Source organism: Tursiops truncatus, chromosome 6 (assembly GCF_011762595.2).
Source record: "Tursiops truncatus isolate mTurTru1 chromosome 6, mTurTru1.mat.Y, whole genome shotgun sequence".
In the NCBI taxonomy this organism is placed as follows: domain Eukaryota; kingdom Metazoa; phylum Chordata; class Mammalia; order Artiodactyla; family Delphinidae; genus Tursiops; species Tursiops truncatus.
In genome coordinates this window covers 36,263,036-36,283,865 of record NC_047039.1, presented here as the reverse complement: position 1 = coordinate 36,283,865, position 20,830 = coordinate 36,263,036, and the positions used below count along the sequence as shown (strand labels likewise).

Sequence of the window (20,830 nt, the reverse complement as noted above, 5' to 3'; positions counted from 1 at the left end):
CAGACTATCCAAACTCTCCAGGAAGCTGATTACACACAATCTCCACCCCACCCCCCAACTTTATTCTCCCCATCCCATTACTGAGGGGAATTCTGCTGCCCAGGGTTATGCCTGTCCTCTGCTCTTTCCCACTGATGTGTGGAAATCCTGTGGTTGGTGGTAGGGCCCATTCATATGCATGCCTCTTTCTCTATCATAAGACCTAAGAAGATTCAACTCCGACAGCATAAGCAGCTAAATCTTAGATTTATATACTCCAAAGGCTGGAAAAACACCCGAAAACGTGACTCTTATTTTATCTGATCGTTGGCATTTAGCTAAAATCAGTCGACTATTCCAAACATCTCTACAAATCTGGCTGTACCAAACAGGCATCATGACTGTCAGCTGGGGTATAGTCCCAGGCGATCCTCTAGCAAGAGCAGTGACTTAGCATTGTACTGTCCATATGCTGTACTCGGGCTCCCTCACAAAACCCATTGGCAAGACTGCTGCCTGGGCTTGGAAATGGTCTGGGTTACAGGTAGCAAAGCTCACTGACCCCAGTGGGGATTCTGCCTGTGAGGTAAGCTACTTGGTCACTTACTTAGCTATAACCAACTAGGTTCCCAGTGCACCTGAGCATGGGGTCAAACTGTGCATTAGATTTTAGGGCTCCCTTCAGGTAAAGGGGAATCTTACACACTGCAAGTCTCAAGATCAGGTAGAGGCCCCAGGCAGTCCTTGCCTCTCCAGGACTACAGAGCTGAGTCTCACCCACAGGAACAGTGCAGTGAAGTCCCCTCGGAGATGAGAACATTTGGTCTCCAGAAGCCATCTTAGTGACCCTCAGTTTGCCCTTTCTGGCAGACAGGGAGTTTACAAAAGAAGAAATTCAGATTCTAACAGAGGGATGGAAAGGTATTCACCTTCACTAGCAATTAGAGAAATGCCCAAGGTTAGCTTTTTAATCTCTCAGTTTGGCAAAAGGTAAAGACCAATTATGTTGCCTGGTTTAGGCACCTTCATTTACTCACTGCTTCAGAGAAGGGTCATAAAATTGGTACAGCCTTTCCCTGGCAACCTGGTGATGTGCAAGCCAATGGAGATATCAGATCCTTTCACCCAGCTGTCCTACTTCTAGGAACTGAGAGCTATGAGTTTATTTTAAGGAAATGGATTAAGGAGCTATTCGAAGAAATGTATACAAAAGTTGCAAGCGGTATTTGAATGTTAGTACTTGGAAACAACCTGTGTATTTTAATAATAAGAGATTTAAATAAATTATATATCTGAATGATAGATTTTTATGGTGTAGTTAAAAGTGATATAAAATATCACATGATGGCTCTATAAAGATGTTTGTGGTCTACTGCTGAGTGGAAAAAAAAGCAAGTTACAAAACAATGTGAGGTCTAATCATTTTTTAAAAATCCAAGTACATTTAAAAGTCATGTTAAATGAAACTCCAAACCATGGTATTGCAGATGACTTTCATTTTCTTCTTTTTGTTCACTTGCATTTTCTTTTTTTTCGTGAGTTGTGTTTCTTTTTTTAATTAGGTTCTACTTCTATACATTAGTGCAATCTGATCATACAGTATTTGTCTTTTTCTGACTCATTTCACTTAGCATAATGTCTTCAAAGTCCATGTTGTCACAAATGGTAGGATTACCTCATTTTTTATAGCTGATTAATAGTGTTTCCACAATGAGCATCTGTTTTTAAAATTTTCTTTTAGGGACCTCCCTGGTGGTCCAGTGGCTAAGACTCCATGCTCCCAATGCAAGGGGCCCAGGTTTGATCCCTAGTCAGAGAACTAGATCCCACATGCATGCTGCAACTAAGAGTTCACATGCCACAACTAAAGATCACACATGCTGCAACTAAAGATCACACATGCCACAACGGAGATCCCAGGTGCCCCAACTAAGACCCAGTGCAGCCTAAATAAATACATAAAAATTTTGTTTTTAAAATTTTCTTTTAATGTATTTTTCTGATCTTTTTTCTAAGTTTTTTTTTAAATTGAAGTGTAGTTGATTTATAACATTATATAAGTTTCAGGTGTACAATATAGTAATTCACAATTTCTAAAGATTATACTCCATTTATAGTTATTATAAAATATTGGCTATATTCCCTGTGCTGTACAATATATCCTTGTAGCTTGTTTATTTTATACATAGTAGTTTATACCTCGAAGACCCCTACCCCTGTCTTGCCCTCCTCCCTTTCCTCTCCCCAATGGTAACCACTAATTTATACTCTATATCTGTGTCTTTTTTTATACTCACTAATTTGTTTTATTTTTTAGATTCCACATAGGTTATAACTGGTCTCATTTTTTAATTGAGTTGTTTGTTTTTTTGGTATTGAATTGTATGAACTGTTTATATATTTTGGATATGAACTAACCCCTTATTGGTCATATCATTTGCAAATATTTTCTTCCATTCTATAGGTTGTCATTTTGTTTTGTCCATGTTTTCCTCTGCTGTGCAAAAGCTTTTAAGATTAATTAGGTCCCATTTGTTTATTTTTGCTTTTGTTCCCTTTGCTTTAGGAGACAGGTCCAAAAAAATATTGCTATGACTTATGTCAAAGAGTGTTCCATCTACGTTTTCTTCTAGGAGTTTTATGGTTTCTGGTCTTACATTTAGGTCTTTAATCCATTTTGAGTTTATTTTTGTATATGGTGTTAGAAAATGTTCTAATGTCATTCTTTTACATGTAGCTGTCCAGTTTTCCCAGCGCCACTTTTTGAAGAGACTGTCTTTTCTCTATTGCATATTCTTGCCTCCTTTGTTGTAGATTAATTGACCATAAGTATGTGAGTTTACTTCTGGGCTCTATAGTCTGTCCCATTGATCTAAGTGTCTGTTCTGTGCTGTTTCTGTTTTGTTATATTCATTCATTTGTTTTATTCTTTAGATTCCACAGGTAAGTGATAACCTTTCTCTGTCTGATTTTTTTCACCAAGCATAATACCCGCCAAGTCCAGTTGTTACAAATGGCAAAATTTCATTCTTTCTTATGGCTGAGTACTATTTCATTGTATATATGTACACCACATCTTCTTTATCCATTCATCTGTTGATGGACACTTAGGTTGCTTCCATATCTTGGCTACTGTAAAGAATGCTGCTTTGAACATCGGGATGCATGTATCTCTTCAGATAAGTGTTTTCGTTTTCTTCGGGTATATACACAGCAGTGGAATTGCTGGATCATGTGGTAGTTCTGTTTATAGTTTTTGAGAACCTCCATACTCTTTTCCACAGTCGTTGCATCAATTGACATTCCCACCAATAGCGTACGAGGGTTCCGTTTTGAGGGTTCCGTTTTCTCCACATCCTCGCCAACATTTGTTTTTTGTGGTCTTCTTCATGGTAGCCATTCTGACAGGTGTGAGACTGTGGTTTTCATTTGCAAAACCACTGACATTGTGGTTTGCATTTCTCTGATGATTAGCAATGTTGAACATCTTTTCATGTGCCTGTTGGCAATCTATATATCTTAACTTTACTCTGTATCTTTCTTTTTTGTGTTCATTTGCATATGAATGGTATGTGGGTCTGATATTTACATCAACAGAATTGATTTGTCATTCCTCTGCCTCTCTTGGAATAAACTAGTCATCAAGAGCAGTTAAAAACTTAACCACAGGTTGTTTTCCCAAAGTTTAGCTGTCAGTCAGTTCTCTGGAATTTTGAACCACGGAAGGTTCAGTGAATGATTATAGAACTAACTTACAAAAGTGCCAGAAGACTGTGATACGCCTAAGTAGTACTTTTTTCAACTCTACTTATGAAGGATTTTAAGGTGTTTTTGTTTGTTTGTTTGTTTTCTCTGCCAGAAATTTGCTTTTTTACTGGAGGGAAAATCAGCTATATTTCTCCTGGTGCTACCCCTTATAATCCTGTGACCCCAGGCCATCAACTTCCTTTTAGGGCCTCTATTTTCTCATCAGGGGAATGTTGGTCCCCTGATGTAGTCCTAGGTAAAGTTCTTTAAGGTAGGCTCACCATTCTCTGATTTATCTCATTACCTCCTTAGCATCTAAGATCAAAGTGTCCCTAGCCTGTGGTGACAGATCAATGCCAAGCCACACATGTACAAGTGAAGGTGCCTCTCCAAGTAAGTCACATGCCAGTGTCCTAAATTGAGGCCAAAGGTCAGTTGGCAGCAACACTGTCTGTGGCTGGAGAGGATCCCCAGCACTGAACTCCCTCAACCTTTTTTACTGGGAGAGTAGTTCATGTGTTAAGTGTCTCAGATCTGCCTGCCTGTGCCGACTATTTAGTATTTTTAGTAATTTACTTTAAAAATCTGGTGTCCAGCACTCCCTTCCCCACCCCCACTCTTCGATGCACAAAATGTATCTGTAAGAATCATGCCAAGTCACCCAGCTGGTATTTCAGGATGGGTTAGCTTTGAGAGACACCGTTTTGCTACCAAATAATTATCTTTTCTTTCCGAATGTGAACAGATGTAGTGAAGGGTTTCAGAGATGGTGCAAGTGTCTCTTTTTGGATTCCTTTTCTTTGAGAACTGTCCATGGGTCCCACTTGATTCAGAGGCCAGGCAGATATCAGCAGTCCTAGCCTTCTCAACACAAGTGTTCAGGAAGGGCAAGTTCTGAGTGAGCTGTAAACGCGCTGCTTAAAAGATATCATTTGCCCTTCTTTCCTTTTTTTTTTTTTCTCTTTTTTTTTCCTTTGCCTCCATGCAGTACCACCTTATTCTGTGGAACACAAGAGGCAGCAACCCGAACACATTTCCATGCATACTAATTCTTCCCTCTTCCAAAAGAGAAAAAAACCTAGGATGACACTCCACCCTCTCCCCCCAGATCCTCTCTGTTTGCTCATTCCTCTCTTTTATTAGTATTGAATGGGGATTAGACAAAACAGAAAAAAAGGCAGGAACAATGCAGATAAGAAAGGAATTGAAACAGTGGGGTCTGTGCTTTCTGTGGTTGTGGAAGTAGACAGGATTCCCTGGCCAGTTGGTGGTGTTTCTAGCAAAATCACAGATTTTGGGATAATTTGGGGTAATACTCAAGGTTTGGGGATGGGCTAGGATTCTGGCCAGGGTAAGGCAGACCTAGGTACATTCACAATGCCTAGATTCTACTTTGTATCTGGACTGTTCCCAAACCAAAGATCTTTCCCCTCACACCCTGCTTGGCACGTGGTTGTTTTGGCTCCCTCTTGGGAGTACTAAAGCACTGGGAACTCCTATAAGGTCATTTGAAACAAGAGTGATAGAATGGGTGAAACTGTGGAGTGGCTCTGATTTCCAGAACCCAACAGGCTTATAAGGGGGTGGTGGTGGTGGGGGAGGTCCATTTCCCAACTTCCAAGCAAAACCAGTTTGGGGTTGCAAAAACATAGCTCCTGTTGCTTTCCACTGACCTGTGGCTCAGAGTGGCAAGGGACATGTGACAATCAATGCCTGGCTCAGGCCACTGTGCTGGGTGACCCCTAGAAAGAAGGAAAGGCAACTCTAGTATTCAGAACTGCCTCTTGGAGGATTTCTCAGGCCCATGCGTCTCCTGGCTTTTTTCAGCTCTGGGGGCTGGTTGGTGACCTCCAGCCAGCGCCATCTTCAAACCAGGAGTTGCCACACCTGGAGAGGCAGCCCCAAGGGGCTGGTGGAAAAAGCCAGAGTTCAAAACCTAGCTCTGCCTCTTACTGGATGTATGCCCTGAGGCGAGTTTTTCCATCTCTCTCTCTGAGCTGCAGTTTTCTCAGCTGTAAAATGGGAGTAATGATAGGCTGGAATTTACAGAGATGTTGCCAGAGTTATAGAAGATGGTATGAAGCACTTGGCACGCGCTGATACTTAGTAATTAGTCACTGGCTCTTCTCTCTCCTAACTTCTGCAAGTAAAATTTCCTTCATTTATATAGTGAAACTACACAATTATCTAGTCTCTAAGGAAAAAAGGAGGCAGATGGAGAGTGCTTTATACGACACATTTTCTACAAGAGCCATACTGGTCACTATATCCATCCTGAAATACCAGCTGGCTTTGTAGGGTGGTAGGAACAGCAGGAATCGTGTAAGGCTTCCAGAGTCCTGCCAGGGCATTTATAAGGTACGGGGAAGCAAACTGACACGTTGTGTCCTGTGTCCTCACTGCATCATGGCAAATATGGGTACAATTTGGCAACTGGTTTAACCATAGAATTTTGGCAAACTGAGCCCCTTTAGGGATGATTCAGTGACTTAAGGCTTTTGAAAGATATGAACAGCCCACCGTGCCCAGTTCAGCGAGGGGTTCCTACCACTTCCGGAGTTTCCTGCCTGAGTTTTCTCTCTGTAGTTACCTCCCATTCCTCCAAGACATCTGCTAGGCTAAGTTAGAACACAGGTCAGGTCGTGCCCCTCAGGCATGTTTGGTTTGGCCATTGTGCTGCAGGCCCACTCAGTAGTTTAGAAAAATCTCGTTACTGACATTTATAAATCAAGAATGTTCGTGTAGAAATCCAGATTGCCAGCCTCGCTTGAAAACTTGGCTCTGTCCACACTGGGCTGGCATATTCCAGCATGCAGCCCGCGGCTGGAGCCAAGTGGCTGCCGCTCCCTTAGCCGGGCAAACGTTGCCCAGGCTGCCAAGCCCCTGTGCTGCCTGCTTCACTTGTTCAGGCCCCCTTCCTGAACCGTGTGGTACTTTGGTTGCGATTCACTCCCCCTCTCAAACATATACTTTCCATGGTACCTCCCTGCTTTCTGAATCAAGTGTACCTTCTTCACCTGGTCCTCCACAGTGTCCAGCAATGATTCTCAAACTGGACACGTGCTAGAGACACCTGGGAGATTGTCGAATTCCTGGCGCCTCCCCCAGTCCCTTCTGATTCAGTAGCTCAGCGGTGGGACTCGGGAGCCTATTTTTAACAAGAAAGAGCCCCAGGTAATTCTACTGCAGATGATCTAGGGCACGCCCCAGCATCCGGTGCTAGGCTTTCTTTAGTTTCAGTTCCGGAATTCCTAGAGAAGTCAGTTGGCCTTCCCTCTCCCCCACCAAATGGCAGCTCCTGCAAAAACCACGTGGGACTAGGGGAAAGAGGCGATTCCCAGTAAAAAGGTGCTCGGCAGACCACCGCACTCTTCCTTCTCATTCTCTCACGCCTGTTGCCGGTGCCCGGCTCATCCCATTGTCTCTGCACTCGTAACTCCAGGAAGGCAGGGGTTGCTTCTCACTCAGCTGCCTCTCCCCAGAAGTGCCTGGCCCTGGACTTCAGACACAGTGGGTGTGCTCATCATCTATCTCTTTTAAGTTTTTAACTAGTTTTCAAACAGTTATATTTGTACAGTTAAAAATGCAAATAATACCAAAGGATATACAATGAAGCTGAGTCTTTCTCCCAATCCTGACTTCGAGGCCGCTGTCTCTTTTGTGTCTCAACGAAGACATGGGCCTGTCTATGGAGACAAGGCCCACTTGTCACTTTTTATCCCCACAAACAGTTGTTTTCTGTACAAATGGTCCTCGACTCACAATGGTTTGACTTACAATTTTTTGACCACTTTGGTGCAAAAGCGATAGGCATTCAGTAGAAACACACTTTGAATTTTGAATTTTGATCTTTTCCCGGGCTGGTGATATGCGGTACAATACTCTCTTGTGACGAGTCCCAGTCAGCCACACGATCAGGAGGATGAACAACCGACACCCTTACAACCATTCTGTACCCAGACAACTACCCTGTTTTTCATTTTCAGTACAGTATTCAATAAATTACATGAGATATTCAGCACTTCGTTATAAAATAGGTTCTTTGTTAGATGATCTTGCCCAAATGTAAGCTAACGTAAGTGTTCTGAGAATATTTGAGGTAGGCTAGGCTAAGCTGTGATGTTCAGTAGCTAAGTATATTAAATGCATTTCAACTTACGATATTTTCAGTTTACAACGGGTTTATCAGGGTGTTACCCAATCATAAGTTGAGTAAGATATTGTACTTTGTTTTCATTTTATAGTAATATGTTGATCATTCCATATCAGTCATCCCCAAAATAGGTTTTATGAATATTTATTCATAAAAACCTTGGATTAGATAGGAGAATGTTACTATAATTATCTTAAAATTAAGACTATTGGAGAATGGATCGATTAAAAGACTTTTGCCCAAGGGGTAGGACTAGAAAGCAAGTCTTCCGACTTCCACCCCGGAGTGTTTTGCTCTAAGTTATACAGTTATTTGAAATCGCTGTTTATCTGTGTGGTGGAGGCCAGGAACAGTGTCCTTTCTTGTTCACCACTTATAATTTATAAAAAGATAAGGAGAGGGCTTCCCTGGTGGCGCAGTGGTTGAGAGTCCACCTGCCGATGCAGGGGACACGGGTTCGTGCCCCGGTCCAGGAAGATCCCACATGCCACAGAGCGGCTGGGCCCGTCAGCCATGGCCGCTGAGCCTGCGCGTCCAGAGCCTGTGCTCCGCAACAGGAGAGGCCACAACAGTGAGAGGCCCGTGTACCGCAAAAAAAAAAAAAAGATAAGGAGAAATTCTGCCCAGAGCTGGGGTAGAGGGTCCTCTCCAAACATATCTGGGGAGTTTGGGCATTTATGCCACCACAGTGTACCTTAAAGATTACCTGATGTGAACTCACTCTTGCTACCAACTCAAAAGTGAGTTGGGAAGACTTCCAACTAACAGGTTTATTTAAAACGCTGCAGAGACAGTTACAACAGAAAACAGCTGCTTTCAAGTCCGCTCTTCCAGAGTTCGAGTTTTATACAGTTGCACAATGTCACCTGCTCCGGACCTCTTAACCTCCTATCAAGCAAAACATGAGTCCAGTTCAGAGGTCTGTCCACATATTCGAGATTCACCATGCAACACATCCTTCATTTCCCTTCCTCCTCATGACTTATCAGTGCAAGAATTTTGGAAAGTTGTATACAGATAAGGCAAAAGAAGTTTGGAATTGTATGCACCCTTGAGAGGTGAATCCTAGCTTTCACAAATAGCTTCACAGAGCCCACTTTCTTTGCTAAGGATATCATTTTTTATTCATTTATGTCCCACCTTTCCCCTACTCTGAGAAGAAAAGTGATTTCTTGAAGTGAATGTATCATAATCGTTAAAGAGGGCAAACACTCATTGAATAAATAAGGTCCAGCTTTGAGAGTAGAAGTTAAATGTTCTCTGTCCTTTTCAGGGACACGTGGCCATCAGGAATAATGAGCAACCCATTTGCACACCTCGCTGAGCCTTTGGATCCTGCACAACCAGGAAAGAAATTCTTCAATTTGAATAAATTGGAGGATTCAAGATATGGTAGGTACATGGCTCTATGATGTAAGTGCTCTGATAGTAATTAGAATATCATTTGCATAATAAGTAAGCTACTTAATAAATTAGGCTTTAGGAGAGTTGGAAGAGGGAGTAGCAGAGATGGCTGAATGGTCTTGGGTTAACCACACAAATACACACCTTTCTTACATTGCTCGTTTTCAAGTAGATAATAATGATTATATATATGTAACATTTACATAACATTTAGTATAGAGAGTGTTTGTACATATATATTGTTTAATCTGAATAACAACCCTATCATGTTATGTTTAAAAACATAAGAAGCCCTGAGGAAGCTGAGGCCCAGAGAGAGTAAATGATATGATTAAATAACAACTATGTAGGTAGCAGAAGAGGATGAAAACACAAGCCTTTTTTATTCCAACTCCTATGCTTCTCTACCTTTGTAGTCTTGCCTTTTCTGGATAATACTGGTAAATAATTGTCATGTATCCGGATGGACCATTTCTTTTATAAACAAAATAACTTTTCTTAATGAATTACCATTGTTTTATTCTAGAAAACAGAGTTACCAATGACCACACTACATGGTGTTTAGGGGTTTATTTCCTTTGAAAGATGTATCTGACTATTCTTTAGTCTTATTATAATAATTGTAAAGGGGTTATCTTCTCATTTCTTAAACACTAGGTTTCATGAGAAATACTACTGTATGTGTGTACTTGCTAACAGTAATACAGTAAATTATCTAGACTCGTGTCTTTCATGATGACTTAAGGGAAATTCTGTTACTGGATTCCAAGGCTAGGCAACCATTTATTATGAAAGATTTAAGTGTAATATTTTCTTTTTGCCTAGGCTGTTGGTATTTTCTAGTACTGAATGTCTCCTAAATCCATTCAATAGTCTTATATTTTAAACTGTTGGAATCAGTTTAAATTTACTCTCTTTCCCTGCTGGAAGAATAGTGTGATGCCTTGTATCAAGTCTGTATGGAGTTTGGCTTTAGAGAGCTCTTATAATAAGATGTCTCATGGGTTTGGTTGTGTTATACTTTCTCCTTTACTCCTAGGACGACTACCATTTTCTATCAGAGTTCTCCTGGAGGCAGCCATTCGGAACTGTGATCAATTTTTGGTGAAGAAAAATGATGTTGAAAATATCCTAAATTGGAATGTCATGCAGCATAAGAACATAGAAGTGCCGTTTAAGCCTGCCCGCGTCATCCTGCAGGACTTCACGTGAGCCTCATGTCACTTCACTCTGTTTTTCTCTGCATCCCTTGTCAGCCTTTAAGGAAAGCTTCTTAAAAGCAAAAATAAAAAACACAGTGACTGTATAATTTTTCACTCAACATTCAGAGACGGTTGAAAGCAAAAGAGGGCAGTCATCCCAGACGGGAAGAGATAATCTCAGGCAAATCAGGATGCATACTCACTCCACCTTTTCCAGTGGCAAAGATCTTTGTCCTTGGTCTTCAAGATCCTAGTCCTAAGTGTACTAGCAAAAGTTGAAAGAAACAGTATGGAGTGGAGCTATCTCGGAATCTTTTCGCCCCTATGTCCTATCACCCAAGGAGCCAGGTTTCAAACAGCTGTCCTTGGAACGTTGATATGTGTCACATGAGGGGAGATACGTAGTTCACAAGGCGTGATGTGTTGCTGTTAAGCCTCTGTTCACATCCTGCTATTCCCAGGAATTGCTCCCTATCACGGCTTCATTTTGAGACATTACCGTTTCATTTTGAAATGATGTTATTTTATTCCTTCTGGAGAGCAAATTTCATTTTTTTTAGAGGAAAGATCACCCAAATTTTATTCTCTAATAAAAAGGAAGCATTCACTTAGTATAAATTTGGTTCACAGCCTACTTTTCTGAATTATATCCATTCCTTTAAATTTGGTCTGAAGTTGAAGGGTGTGATCTTGTACAGGTCTTTGTCAGCCCACCATATGAAAAGGGAACAGTGATGGCAGAAAAAGTTCCAGAGTTTTTAATTGCCAGCTTTCCCACAGCTTCTCTGTTTAGACCATGTTGGCTGTGACCTTCAATGCAGGGATAAAATTGCATATAGAGATACCACTCAGTCGCGGCACTTATTACTGATGTGATTTCTGCTGAAGGGAATGTGTTTAGACACTTTCACTTTTCTAACACATCCATTGTTAGCACCACTGATGAAACAGCCGATGAAACAGCCCCATTGCCAATATTATCAGCAGAGGCAAAAGCTGAAAAATCCCATGGCACTTGTTTAACCGATTTGTTTTCTGCTTAATCTCCCTTTTCTTAGGGGTGTGCCAGCTGTGGTTGACTTTGCTGCCATGCGTGATGCTGTGAAAAAGTTAGGAGGAAATCCAGAGAAAATAAACCCTGTCTGTCCTGCTGACCTTGTCATTGATCATTCCATCCAGGTTGATTTCAACAGAAGGTGAGAGACTAGGATGAACAGTTGGGTTTTCTGCTTTGTGCAAAATCTCAGAGTGTAAGTCTTTTTTGTGTGTAAAAGGGAACCCTCCTGCACTGTTGGTGGGAATGTAAATTGATACAACCACTATAGAAAACAGTATAGAGTTTCCTTAAAAAAACTAAAAATAGAACTATCATATGACCCAGCAATCCCACTACTGGGCATATACCCTGAGAAAACCATATTTCAAAAAGACTCATGTACCACAATGTTCATTGCAGCACTATTTACAATAGCCAGGACATGGAACCAACCTAAATGTCCATTGACAGATGAATGGATAAAGAAGATGTGGCACATATATACAATGGAATATTACTCAGCCATAAAAAGAAACAAAATTGAGTTATTTGTAGTGAGGTGGATGCACCTAGAGTCTGTCATACAGAGTGAAGTAAGTCAGAAAGAGAAAAACAAATACTGTATGCTAACACATATATATGGAATCTAAAAAAAAAAAAAAAAGGTACTGATGAACCTAGTTGCAGGGCAGGAATAAAGAGGTAAACATAGAAAATGGACTTGAGGACATGGGGTGGGAGGGTGAAGCTGGGGCAAAGTGAGAGTAGCATCCACATATATACGCTACCAAATGTGAAATAGTTGGCTAGTGGGAAGCAGCAGCATAGCACAGGGAGATCTGCTTGGTGCTTTGCGATGACCTACAGGGGTGGGATAGGGAGGATGGGAGGGAGGCTCAAGAGGGAGGGGATATGGGGACACATGTATGCATATGGCTGATTCGCTTTGTTGTACAACAGAAACTAACACAGTATTGTGAAGCAATTATACTCCAATAAAGATCTATTAAAAAATTAAAAAAATTAAAAAAAGAAGAAAAATCTTTAAAAAGTATATTCTGGAAAACTCAAACTTAATAAATATTTTCCCCTGAAGTTTTTTTTTTTTTTTCCCCAGGGTGGGGGCAGGGGGGATTAAGTCTTTTTTTTTTTTTTCTATTTACTTCTTGGGTGAGAACAGCCTGTGTTTAAGCTTGAAGTCTGGGTGAAAAACACATACAAATTCTGCCATGAGAGCTTGTCAATACAAGTATGTGTTTGACTTTAAAAGAGTTTGGCTTTTTTTTTTTTTCCCCAACCACTGGAGTCTTATTCCTTTTTGATTCCAAGTAACTATTTCATATCTGGCCATCTCTGCCTCTCCACGTGGGTGTCCATAAACTCTATCCTTTTCCTTTTTTCCTTCTATTGTTCAGGATATCCACTTCTCTCTTCCTGCTAAAATCGTACCAACAACCTACCAATCCTACCAATAAAATCTCAGTAGCAGAAGACAATAAGAATTTATTTCTTACACATCTACAAGCTGGGTGGGAGCTCAGCTGATCTCAGCTGAATGCAGTTGGGCAGCTGTGCCTCACCCAGCCTTGCTGGGTTGACTGCTTACACTGCACTGCACATCGGTAGGGCAGCTGGGACAGCTCCATTCTATGTGTGCTTCTTTGGGAGCCCAGGCTAAAGGAGAAAGCAGCTATGTGGTGATCACAGAGGCTCAAGAAGGCAAGCGGGACCCTGCAGCATCTCTTGAGGCTTAGATGAGGACTGACATAGGATCACTTCTATTCACAATCACATTAATCAAAGCAAGTTGCACAATTTAGCCCAAAGTCAGGGGTGAAGGAGTACACTCCAGTAACTGCAAGATTACACAACGAGGATTTGGATACAAGGAGGGCAACCAGGTACTAGTAGAAGGCTGATATCTTAACCTAGAAGTATAACTAAATAAAATTATTTCCAACTTTAGATAGAACTTTAGTTAGAAAGAAATAACTGTTCTGCATACAATGCTGGGAAAATTAATTATTTGGTAAAGAGAACAGTTCATATAATTTAAAGCATTAATATTTTAAAAATTAAATCATCAAAGATTTTGAAGAAAATTTAATTATATAGTGTCAAATGTCTTGATAAGAAAAACCTTTCTAAATTTAGGAGCAATGAATGAAACAAAGGGGAAAAAAAATCTATAGATTTAATGACTTCAAAGTTACCAGGAGATAACTTGAAAAATATTTTCAATAAAGAGTTAATATCCCTAATATATAAAGAGTATGTATAACCTATTAAAAAATAGTAAAACCCAGCAAATAAATGGGCAAAGGAAAGTGGACATTTCACAATAAAAGGAAATACAAATGGTAAACAGTTTATAAAGCCTTTTCAACTTTACAAGCAATAAAAAGGTAAATTAAATCCTTGAGATACCATTTTCTCTTATCAACATAGTTTAGAAAATAAATGTTATTAATTATAAATGTGTCATGAGGGAGACACTTTTATACACTGCTGATAGCACTACAAATTAGAAATGATAAAAGCAATGTGCCATATCCTTTGTCCTGGAATTTCCACTTCTAAACATACACTTCATAGATATCTGAAATTCAGCAAAAGCTTAATGACTAAATAGTGCTTATTAAAGTATTATTTATAATAGTGAAAACTTAAAAGCATTCTAGGTTTCCAACAAAGGAGAGTGATTTATTAAATTATGGTACATCCTTAAAGTAAATTATTAAGTAACCTTTACGGTTATATTTTAATCCTTAATAACATTTAGAACATGCTCATGTCTTGGCTCAATGAGCTAGATAAAAATTGCATGTATAGAGTGATCTCAGCTCAATGAAACTCTAGGCAAAGATTACAAAATTGGAAAGAGAAGTGCCAAACTGCTAAGCAATTGTAACTATTCTTTATTTTAACAATAAAAAGCTATTGTTTTTATAATAGAAAGTCATTTAAGAATATGAAACCAACCACTCAAAGGAAAAAAAAAGCAAAAACGTTTATTTGCTTCCTTGGGGATTTAAGTGGGTTCCATACAGCCTCAAGAGAAATGTAGAAACTGGTCATTCTCAAATTAGTATTGCCAATACCCAAACCAGAGAAATTCAGGAATAGAGAGAAAACTGCTTTGTCTCCTGAATTGATGGTTCTTGGAACAAACAGACTGGATACTTGCTAGCTCTTTCCTTTTCTTTGGACTCAACCCATCCTTGGGCAATATGTCCTTTTTTTTTCTTCCTTAAATCACATAAGCTCAATTTAATGTTTTGATTTCAAAGGGAAGACTTAAAAATACACAAACTATTATCCTATTGGAGAGTATGTTTCCTAAAGTCCCACTTCAGAAATTATTAAAAGTAGCCTCACAAAATCATGGGCAACTTTTTCTTGAAGACTCATTGGTGTTCATGGATTTACCTTCATTTCCCTGGCCTGGAAGGTGAAAGTACTGGTGGAGACAGAATTGTAATTGTTTTAATTTCTAAAGTTATTTGACTCAAAACTCAAAAGAGCTCCTGACAATTAAGCAGGTAAAGAATCTGAGTCAGCACCAAGTTCATTGTGACTTGGTTTCCTCCTTAAACCTTGACATCCATCAACTCTGGTTTCAATTTTTTATGGACCTTTTTCATTTATACTGTAATACTAAAAACATTATGATGAAAATAGCAAAGTCTAGTGGTGAACTTTGATCCAAAATGATATCCAAATCTAGCAAACACTTCTTTTTTTTAATTAAAGAGAAACACTTCTATGAGAAGTATTTTCTTTTTTTAATAAATTTATTTATTTATTTATTTTTGGCTGCGTTAGGTCTTATTTGCTGCGCACAGGCTTTCTCTAGTTGCGGTGAGCGGGGGCTACTCCTCGTTGCAGTGTGCAGGCTTCTCATTGCAGTGGCTTCTCTTGTTGCGGAGCACAGGCTCTAGGTGTGTAGACTTCAGCAGTTGTGGCACGTGGGCTAGTCAGTAGTTGTGGCACATGGGCTCAGTAGTTGTGGCTTGCAGGTTGTAGAGTGCAAGCTCAGTAGTTGTGGCGCATGGGCTTAGTTGCTCCGTGGCATGTGGGATCTTCCTGGAACAGGGCTCGAACCCGTATCCCCTTCATGGGCAGGTGGATTCTTAACCACTGCACCACCAGAGAAGCCCGAGAAGTATTTTCATTGCTAGTGTTTTGTTTTTATTTCTTGAGTTTGGTTTTGCAATTTGACCTCCCAGTCTCTTTCCTCATTTTTGTAAGGAATTAAGTGTGATGTCTCAGTTTTTGTGGAACTGTGTGCTGTGGGCTTATTTCCAGCTATTTCCAGAATGAAGTAAGGAGTGGTGGGATGGTGAATTTTCTCAGTTAAGTATTTCTAACCTCTTTCCCTGCTGTGAATAATAGTAATTGGCTTCACACCATCTTTAGGAATCGAGGATCTAACTAATGCATTATTGTAATGTTTTACAAAGTTATCTCAGAAATAACCTTTTTAAAAATACCAACAAGAATATCATAGCAATTTCTGACCAGATTTCATGAGTGTCAAAACTATCTTCTCTATAAATACTGTCTGTGAATTTCTGGAGTACCATTACATGTAATACTCAGAAACTTTGAACTACATCCAAATCTGATTTCAACTTACATAAATAAGGAGAAATTTCCTCTTTAGTGTGTGAGGCCATTCACATTCAGAGATCTTATTGAAAGCTCACCAGATTGGGTAAATCTAGGAAAGTTCTGAGTGGTGGAAAAATCTGAATTCTAGGTCTGTTTATTCATTCGAATAACTAGAACTAAGTTAACGAGCCAAGGTTAGCATAAAAGATTTTTTGTTTTAGTGAGTAAATAGGGTGTTTTTTAAATTTTAATTTATTTTTAATTTTAACTTTTTTTTTAACCTAGAATTTAACATATCTTAAAGCAGCCTAAGCATTTCTGGCTTCTGCTTGTCCTGTGACTATGTCATGTATATCGAATGGATGGTCCCAGCATTCTCTGGGGTAAATGGTCCTCTTCCAACCTTGCTTCTGTTTTGAGAAACTCTGAAATCCTTCTGGAGACAAGAGGACAAGGCATAATGACTGGGAGTCCACATGTGCTCGGAGCTCAGCAGAAGAGATGGGGCAGGGCCATACATGATTAAGAATAACGTTCCAAGATGCCTTCCCTCTTTTTTGTAAAATTAAATCCATTTAACAGACCTATTGTATGTCAGTATTTATTCAAGAAGTAGGTTAGTCTAGAAAAGTAGAGAGATTAGGGAATGCACAGCTTGAATGCAGTTAGTAAGTGTAGGAACCAAATCACTAACTTGGAGAGTCAGGGGGGCTCTTCCAGAAGTGTCACTTAATCTGGGTCCCCAGGCATGTTTACCAAAGAGCAAAGAGCTGGAAAGGCATCCTACACAGAGAGAACAGAGCATGCAAAGGCATGAGGAAAGTGCGGTTTGAGAGAGTATGAGGGCCACAGTGCAGCTGAAACTAAAAGTTTGGACTGGAGGATGGGAGAGGATTCATAAAGGAAGTCTGACGTCAGACTGAAGGACCTTGTTGTTGTTGTTGTTTTGCAGTACGCGGGCCTCTCACTGCTGTGGCCTCTCCCGTTGCGGAGCACAGGCTCCGGATGTGCAGGCCCAGCGGCCATGGTTCACGGGCCCAGGCGCTCCACAGTATGTGGGATCTTCCCGGACCGGGGCATGAACCCGTGTCCCCTGCATCAGCAGGGGGACTCTCAACCACTGCGCCACCAGGGAAGCCCGAGATCAGCAAACTTTTACTGTAAAGGGCCAACAGTAAATACTTCAGGTTTTGCTGGCCACATACTGTCTCCGTTTATTTGTTTTCCAACTTTTAAAAATATAAAAATTATTCGTTGCTTGACAGCCAAACATATACCGTATTGGGCCAGATTTGACTCATGAACCACAGTTTGTGGACCAACCCCTGCTGTAAGATACTCTCAGAAATTGATTCCATCAAAGCAACTGACACTTATCTGGAAGAATATTCACATCAAGAGAAAAAGAAAAACATCCGCATGGTAACTGAATGTGTATTTGTAGAGTAAATAGTGCGTGCCTCCAGTCTTTTTCTTCTCAAGGAGTGCCCGCCTACCCATGCTCATCTGGCAGACTCCCCCTCGCCCTCCAGGCTACATCGATGTCATCGCCTTCTGGAAGGCATCCCTGGCTCCCTGGTCTGAGTTCATGGCCCTTTCTGGGTGCTCCCATGGCACCCTGTACTTCCCGTATCATGACATTGATAATCACACTCTCATGGTTGCCTGGTTGCTGCTCTGTGTCTCTCGCTAGGCTCTGAGCTCCAGCTGGGCAGCACACATGCCCCTTCTGCACATTTGTATGGCCAGCATGTGGCACCAGGTAAGCTCTGTAGATCATTAACAAGTGACAGAAGAAAGTGGGTATAGTGGTTAAGGTAGAGGCTCCAGGACCGCTCAGACCTGGGTTCAGGTGACCACTCTGTAATGTACAAGCATCTGACCTTGGAGAAGTTAACTAATCTTTCTGTGCCTCCGCTTCCTCTTCCATACATTGGGGTAATGGTAGTACCTACGTGAGGGGTTGTTAGGATGATTGAATGAGTTCATGTGTGTAAAGCACTTAGAGCCTACGATGCACCGTGCAGTCTTGCACTTTGGCTCCTGCTGTTATTATTATTACGGTAGTTGTTGCTATTACCACCACCACCATCGCTGCTACAGTTTCTGCAACTACTACTACAGGGAGGCAGCATAGGGACTTAGAGCATCATTCTTGAGTCAGACTGCCTGGGTGTCAATACCAATTCCATCATTTACTAGCTGTGAGGTCCTGAACAAGTTTCTTACCCTCTCTGTGTCTGTTTCCTCCTTTGAAAAATGTGGATATTAGTTGCTCCTAGCTCAAAGGGCTATTTTGAAGACTAAATTAGAAAATAAATGTAAAGCACTTTGGTGCCTAGTTCCTAGTAATGTCAATAAGTGTTAACTATCAATTAGTGAAGTCTGACTTGGGTCTTAGCTATTAATTTCACTATCATTTCCTATGTTCACTCAACCCATGACAGTTTGTAAGCACTTCCTGTGTGCTAACCATGCCGAGTTGTCACTATGACTTACTCTACCTCAAAACAATGTAGTTTGATTATAAAAATTCTGGAAAAGCTTCCTGATGCCCTGAATTGTCCATGTCAGTCCTGATGAGCTGAATGACTTGGAGCAAACCTCGGTATATATATAATCTGGGCTTTACTCATGTTCTTGAGTGTCACCATCCTCCTCATAAACCTCCTTTTGCAAGATAGGAGATTGTGATTCTATAAATTCCTGTGCCTCCTGGCATCACTGGTTCCCTACCTCCCAACATAAGACAGATGAAAATGCCAGCCCAGATATGGCTCAGCTCAGAGAGGTGTTGTAACAAGGTCATAGGTAAGAAAGGAGTACAGAAAGAAAGCTTCTTTAAATATCTAAGCTGCTATTGTCATCATAAATGTCTTGAGTCTGTTCCTAAGAGTCAGACTTTATGATTAGAAGAGTTTTAACTTAAATCCACTTAATGTTTTCTACCCACCATGTTTAAAGGCATTATAAAAATCACCTGAACCAAAAAATAATTATTCTTTTTACTTTAATTACCTCTTTCCCACGTTAACGAACGCATACCACCACCCAGCAAGCCTGCAGATGAAACTGCCATTTTCTTTATTATCACCTATAAATTTGACCAGTAACATTTTACGCCTTAAAATTTATACATTTAGTCTTTCTCTTTGACAGGGCAGACAGTTTACAGAAGAATCAAGACTTGGAATTTGAAAGAAATAGAGAACGATTTGAATTTTTAAAGGTATGGGCAGAGTTTGGCTCCATTGGTTGATTCGTTATGTGTGTGGGGTATGAGGAAGAGGTGCCAAGGAGGTGAGCTGCATAAAGGTGTGCTGGTATTCACAGTGTTCTCCCCATTTTTCAATCCCAGTGGGGCTCTCTGGCCTTTCGCAACATGCGGATTATTCCTCCTGGCTCAGGAATCATCCACCAGGTGAATCTGGAGTATTTGGCAAGAGTGGTATTTGATCAGGATGGATATTATTACCCAGACAGTCTTGTGGGCACGGATTCGCACACTACCATGATTGATGGTTTGGGCGTTCTCGGTTGGGGTGAGTGTTCTTCTAGGTTCCTATTCCACTTACGCTGTTCTATGTAAATACCTTGATTTACTTTGATACCCTTACATCCCAGCAGCATGAATTTGAGTGACCACAAATATCAGAGAGGTTTTTTTGGTCTGTTTTCCAGTAATTTCCAGTACCCGGAAAAGTGTCTGATGCCTTTTAGGCACTCAGTATAATGTTTGGAAGAATGAATTGGAATAAGCAGCTGGAATTGGAATAAGCAGCTGGAATTGGAATAAGCAGCTGGAATTAGAATAGGCGAAAATCAGCTGGGGTGTTTGTTAAAAACAGCGACTCCTGAAGCCCATTCTTCTTTTTAGTGTGGAATCAAGGGGATTTTGACACAGGTGTTTGGGGGACCACACTTTGAGAAACACTTGTTAAAAATTCTATAGAGGGAAATAGAGAAAAGATAACTGTCCTTTATGGAAATATAACTCTACACTAGTAAAACACTATAAGTGGGTTGACTACTTGTTAATGACAGTGAACTATGCCTGAGGGATATCGTGAGGACTAAGGAAAGCATTACTCTGTCACGCCTTTCCACACAGGTGTGGGTGGTATCGAAGCAGAAGCTGTCATGCTGGGCCAGCCAATCAGCATGGTGCTTCCCCAGGTGATTGGCTACAGGCTGATGGGAAATCCCCACCCCCTGGTAACATCCACTGACATCGTGCTCACCATCACCAAGGTAACAATGTGCTGCCTCTTCTGTGGTCTGAGTCACAGTGACAAATAGGAGGAAAGTCCATGATGGAGTCTCTCTTGGTTTCCATGTGCTCTAGAAGTGCTAGGAAGCAGTACGTTTATGACTTTAAAAGAGATGACATAAGGAGAGAACTCTGCAGTTAGGTTCCAGATCATTATGTTCATTTTACTCTTCTGTTGCTGCATGGATCTTTTTCTTTAAAAAAAATTCTTTGAAACTGTGAAATAGTTTAAATACACAGAAGTTAAAATGACATTTATATGCCCACCATGTAGACTTAACAGATGGTAACATTTTGCTGTATTTGCTTCAGAGCTCTCTCTGTATGTATATTTTTTAAGAAGTGAAATGTAATATTTATGGCTAAAGCCACCCTCTTCATTTCTAGAGATAATCACTGTCTTGAGGTTATAAGAAATCATTTCC

The 20,830-nt window shown here is 40.6% G+C and overlaps 1 protein-coding gene across 1 annotated transcript in view; it reads left to right on the top strand.

Annotated features, from left to right (window-relative positions):
* ACO1 (aconitase 1) overlaps positions 1 to 20,830 on the top strand; it is a 59,219-nt gene that overhangs the window by 11,632 nt on the left and 26,757 nt on the right. The window contains exons 2-7 of the mRNA XM_019934929.3: positions 9,153 to 9,271; positions 10,323 to 10,491; positions 11,544 to 11,681; positions 19,295 to 19,364; positions 19,494 to 19,677; positions 20,247 to 20,386. Of these exons, the coding sequence (XP_019790488.1) occupies positions 9,175 to 9,271; positions 10,323 to 10,491; positions 11,544 to 11,681; positions 19,295 to 19,364; positions 19,494 to 19,677; positions 20,247 to 20,386 (798 nt within the window). The 5' untranslated portion in view covers positions 9,153 to 9,174. The remainder of the gene's footprint in view (positions 1 to 9,152; positions 9,272 to 10,322; positions 10,492 to 11,543; positions 11,682 to 19,294; positions 19,365 to 19,493; positions 19,678 to 20,246; positions 20,387 to 20,830) is intronic.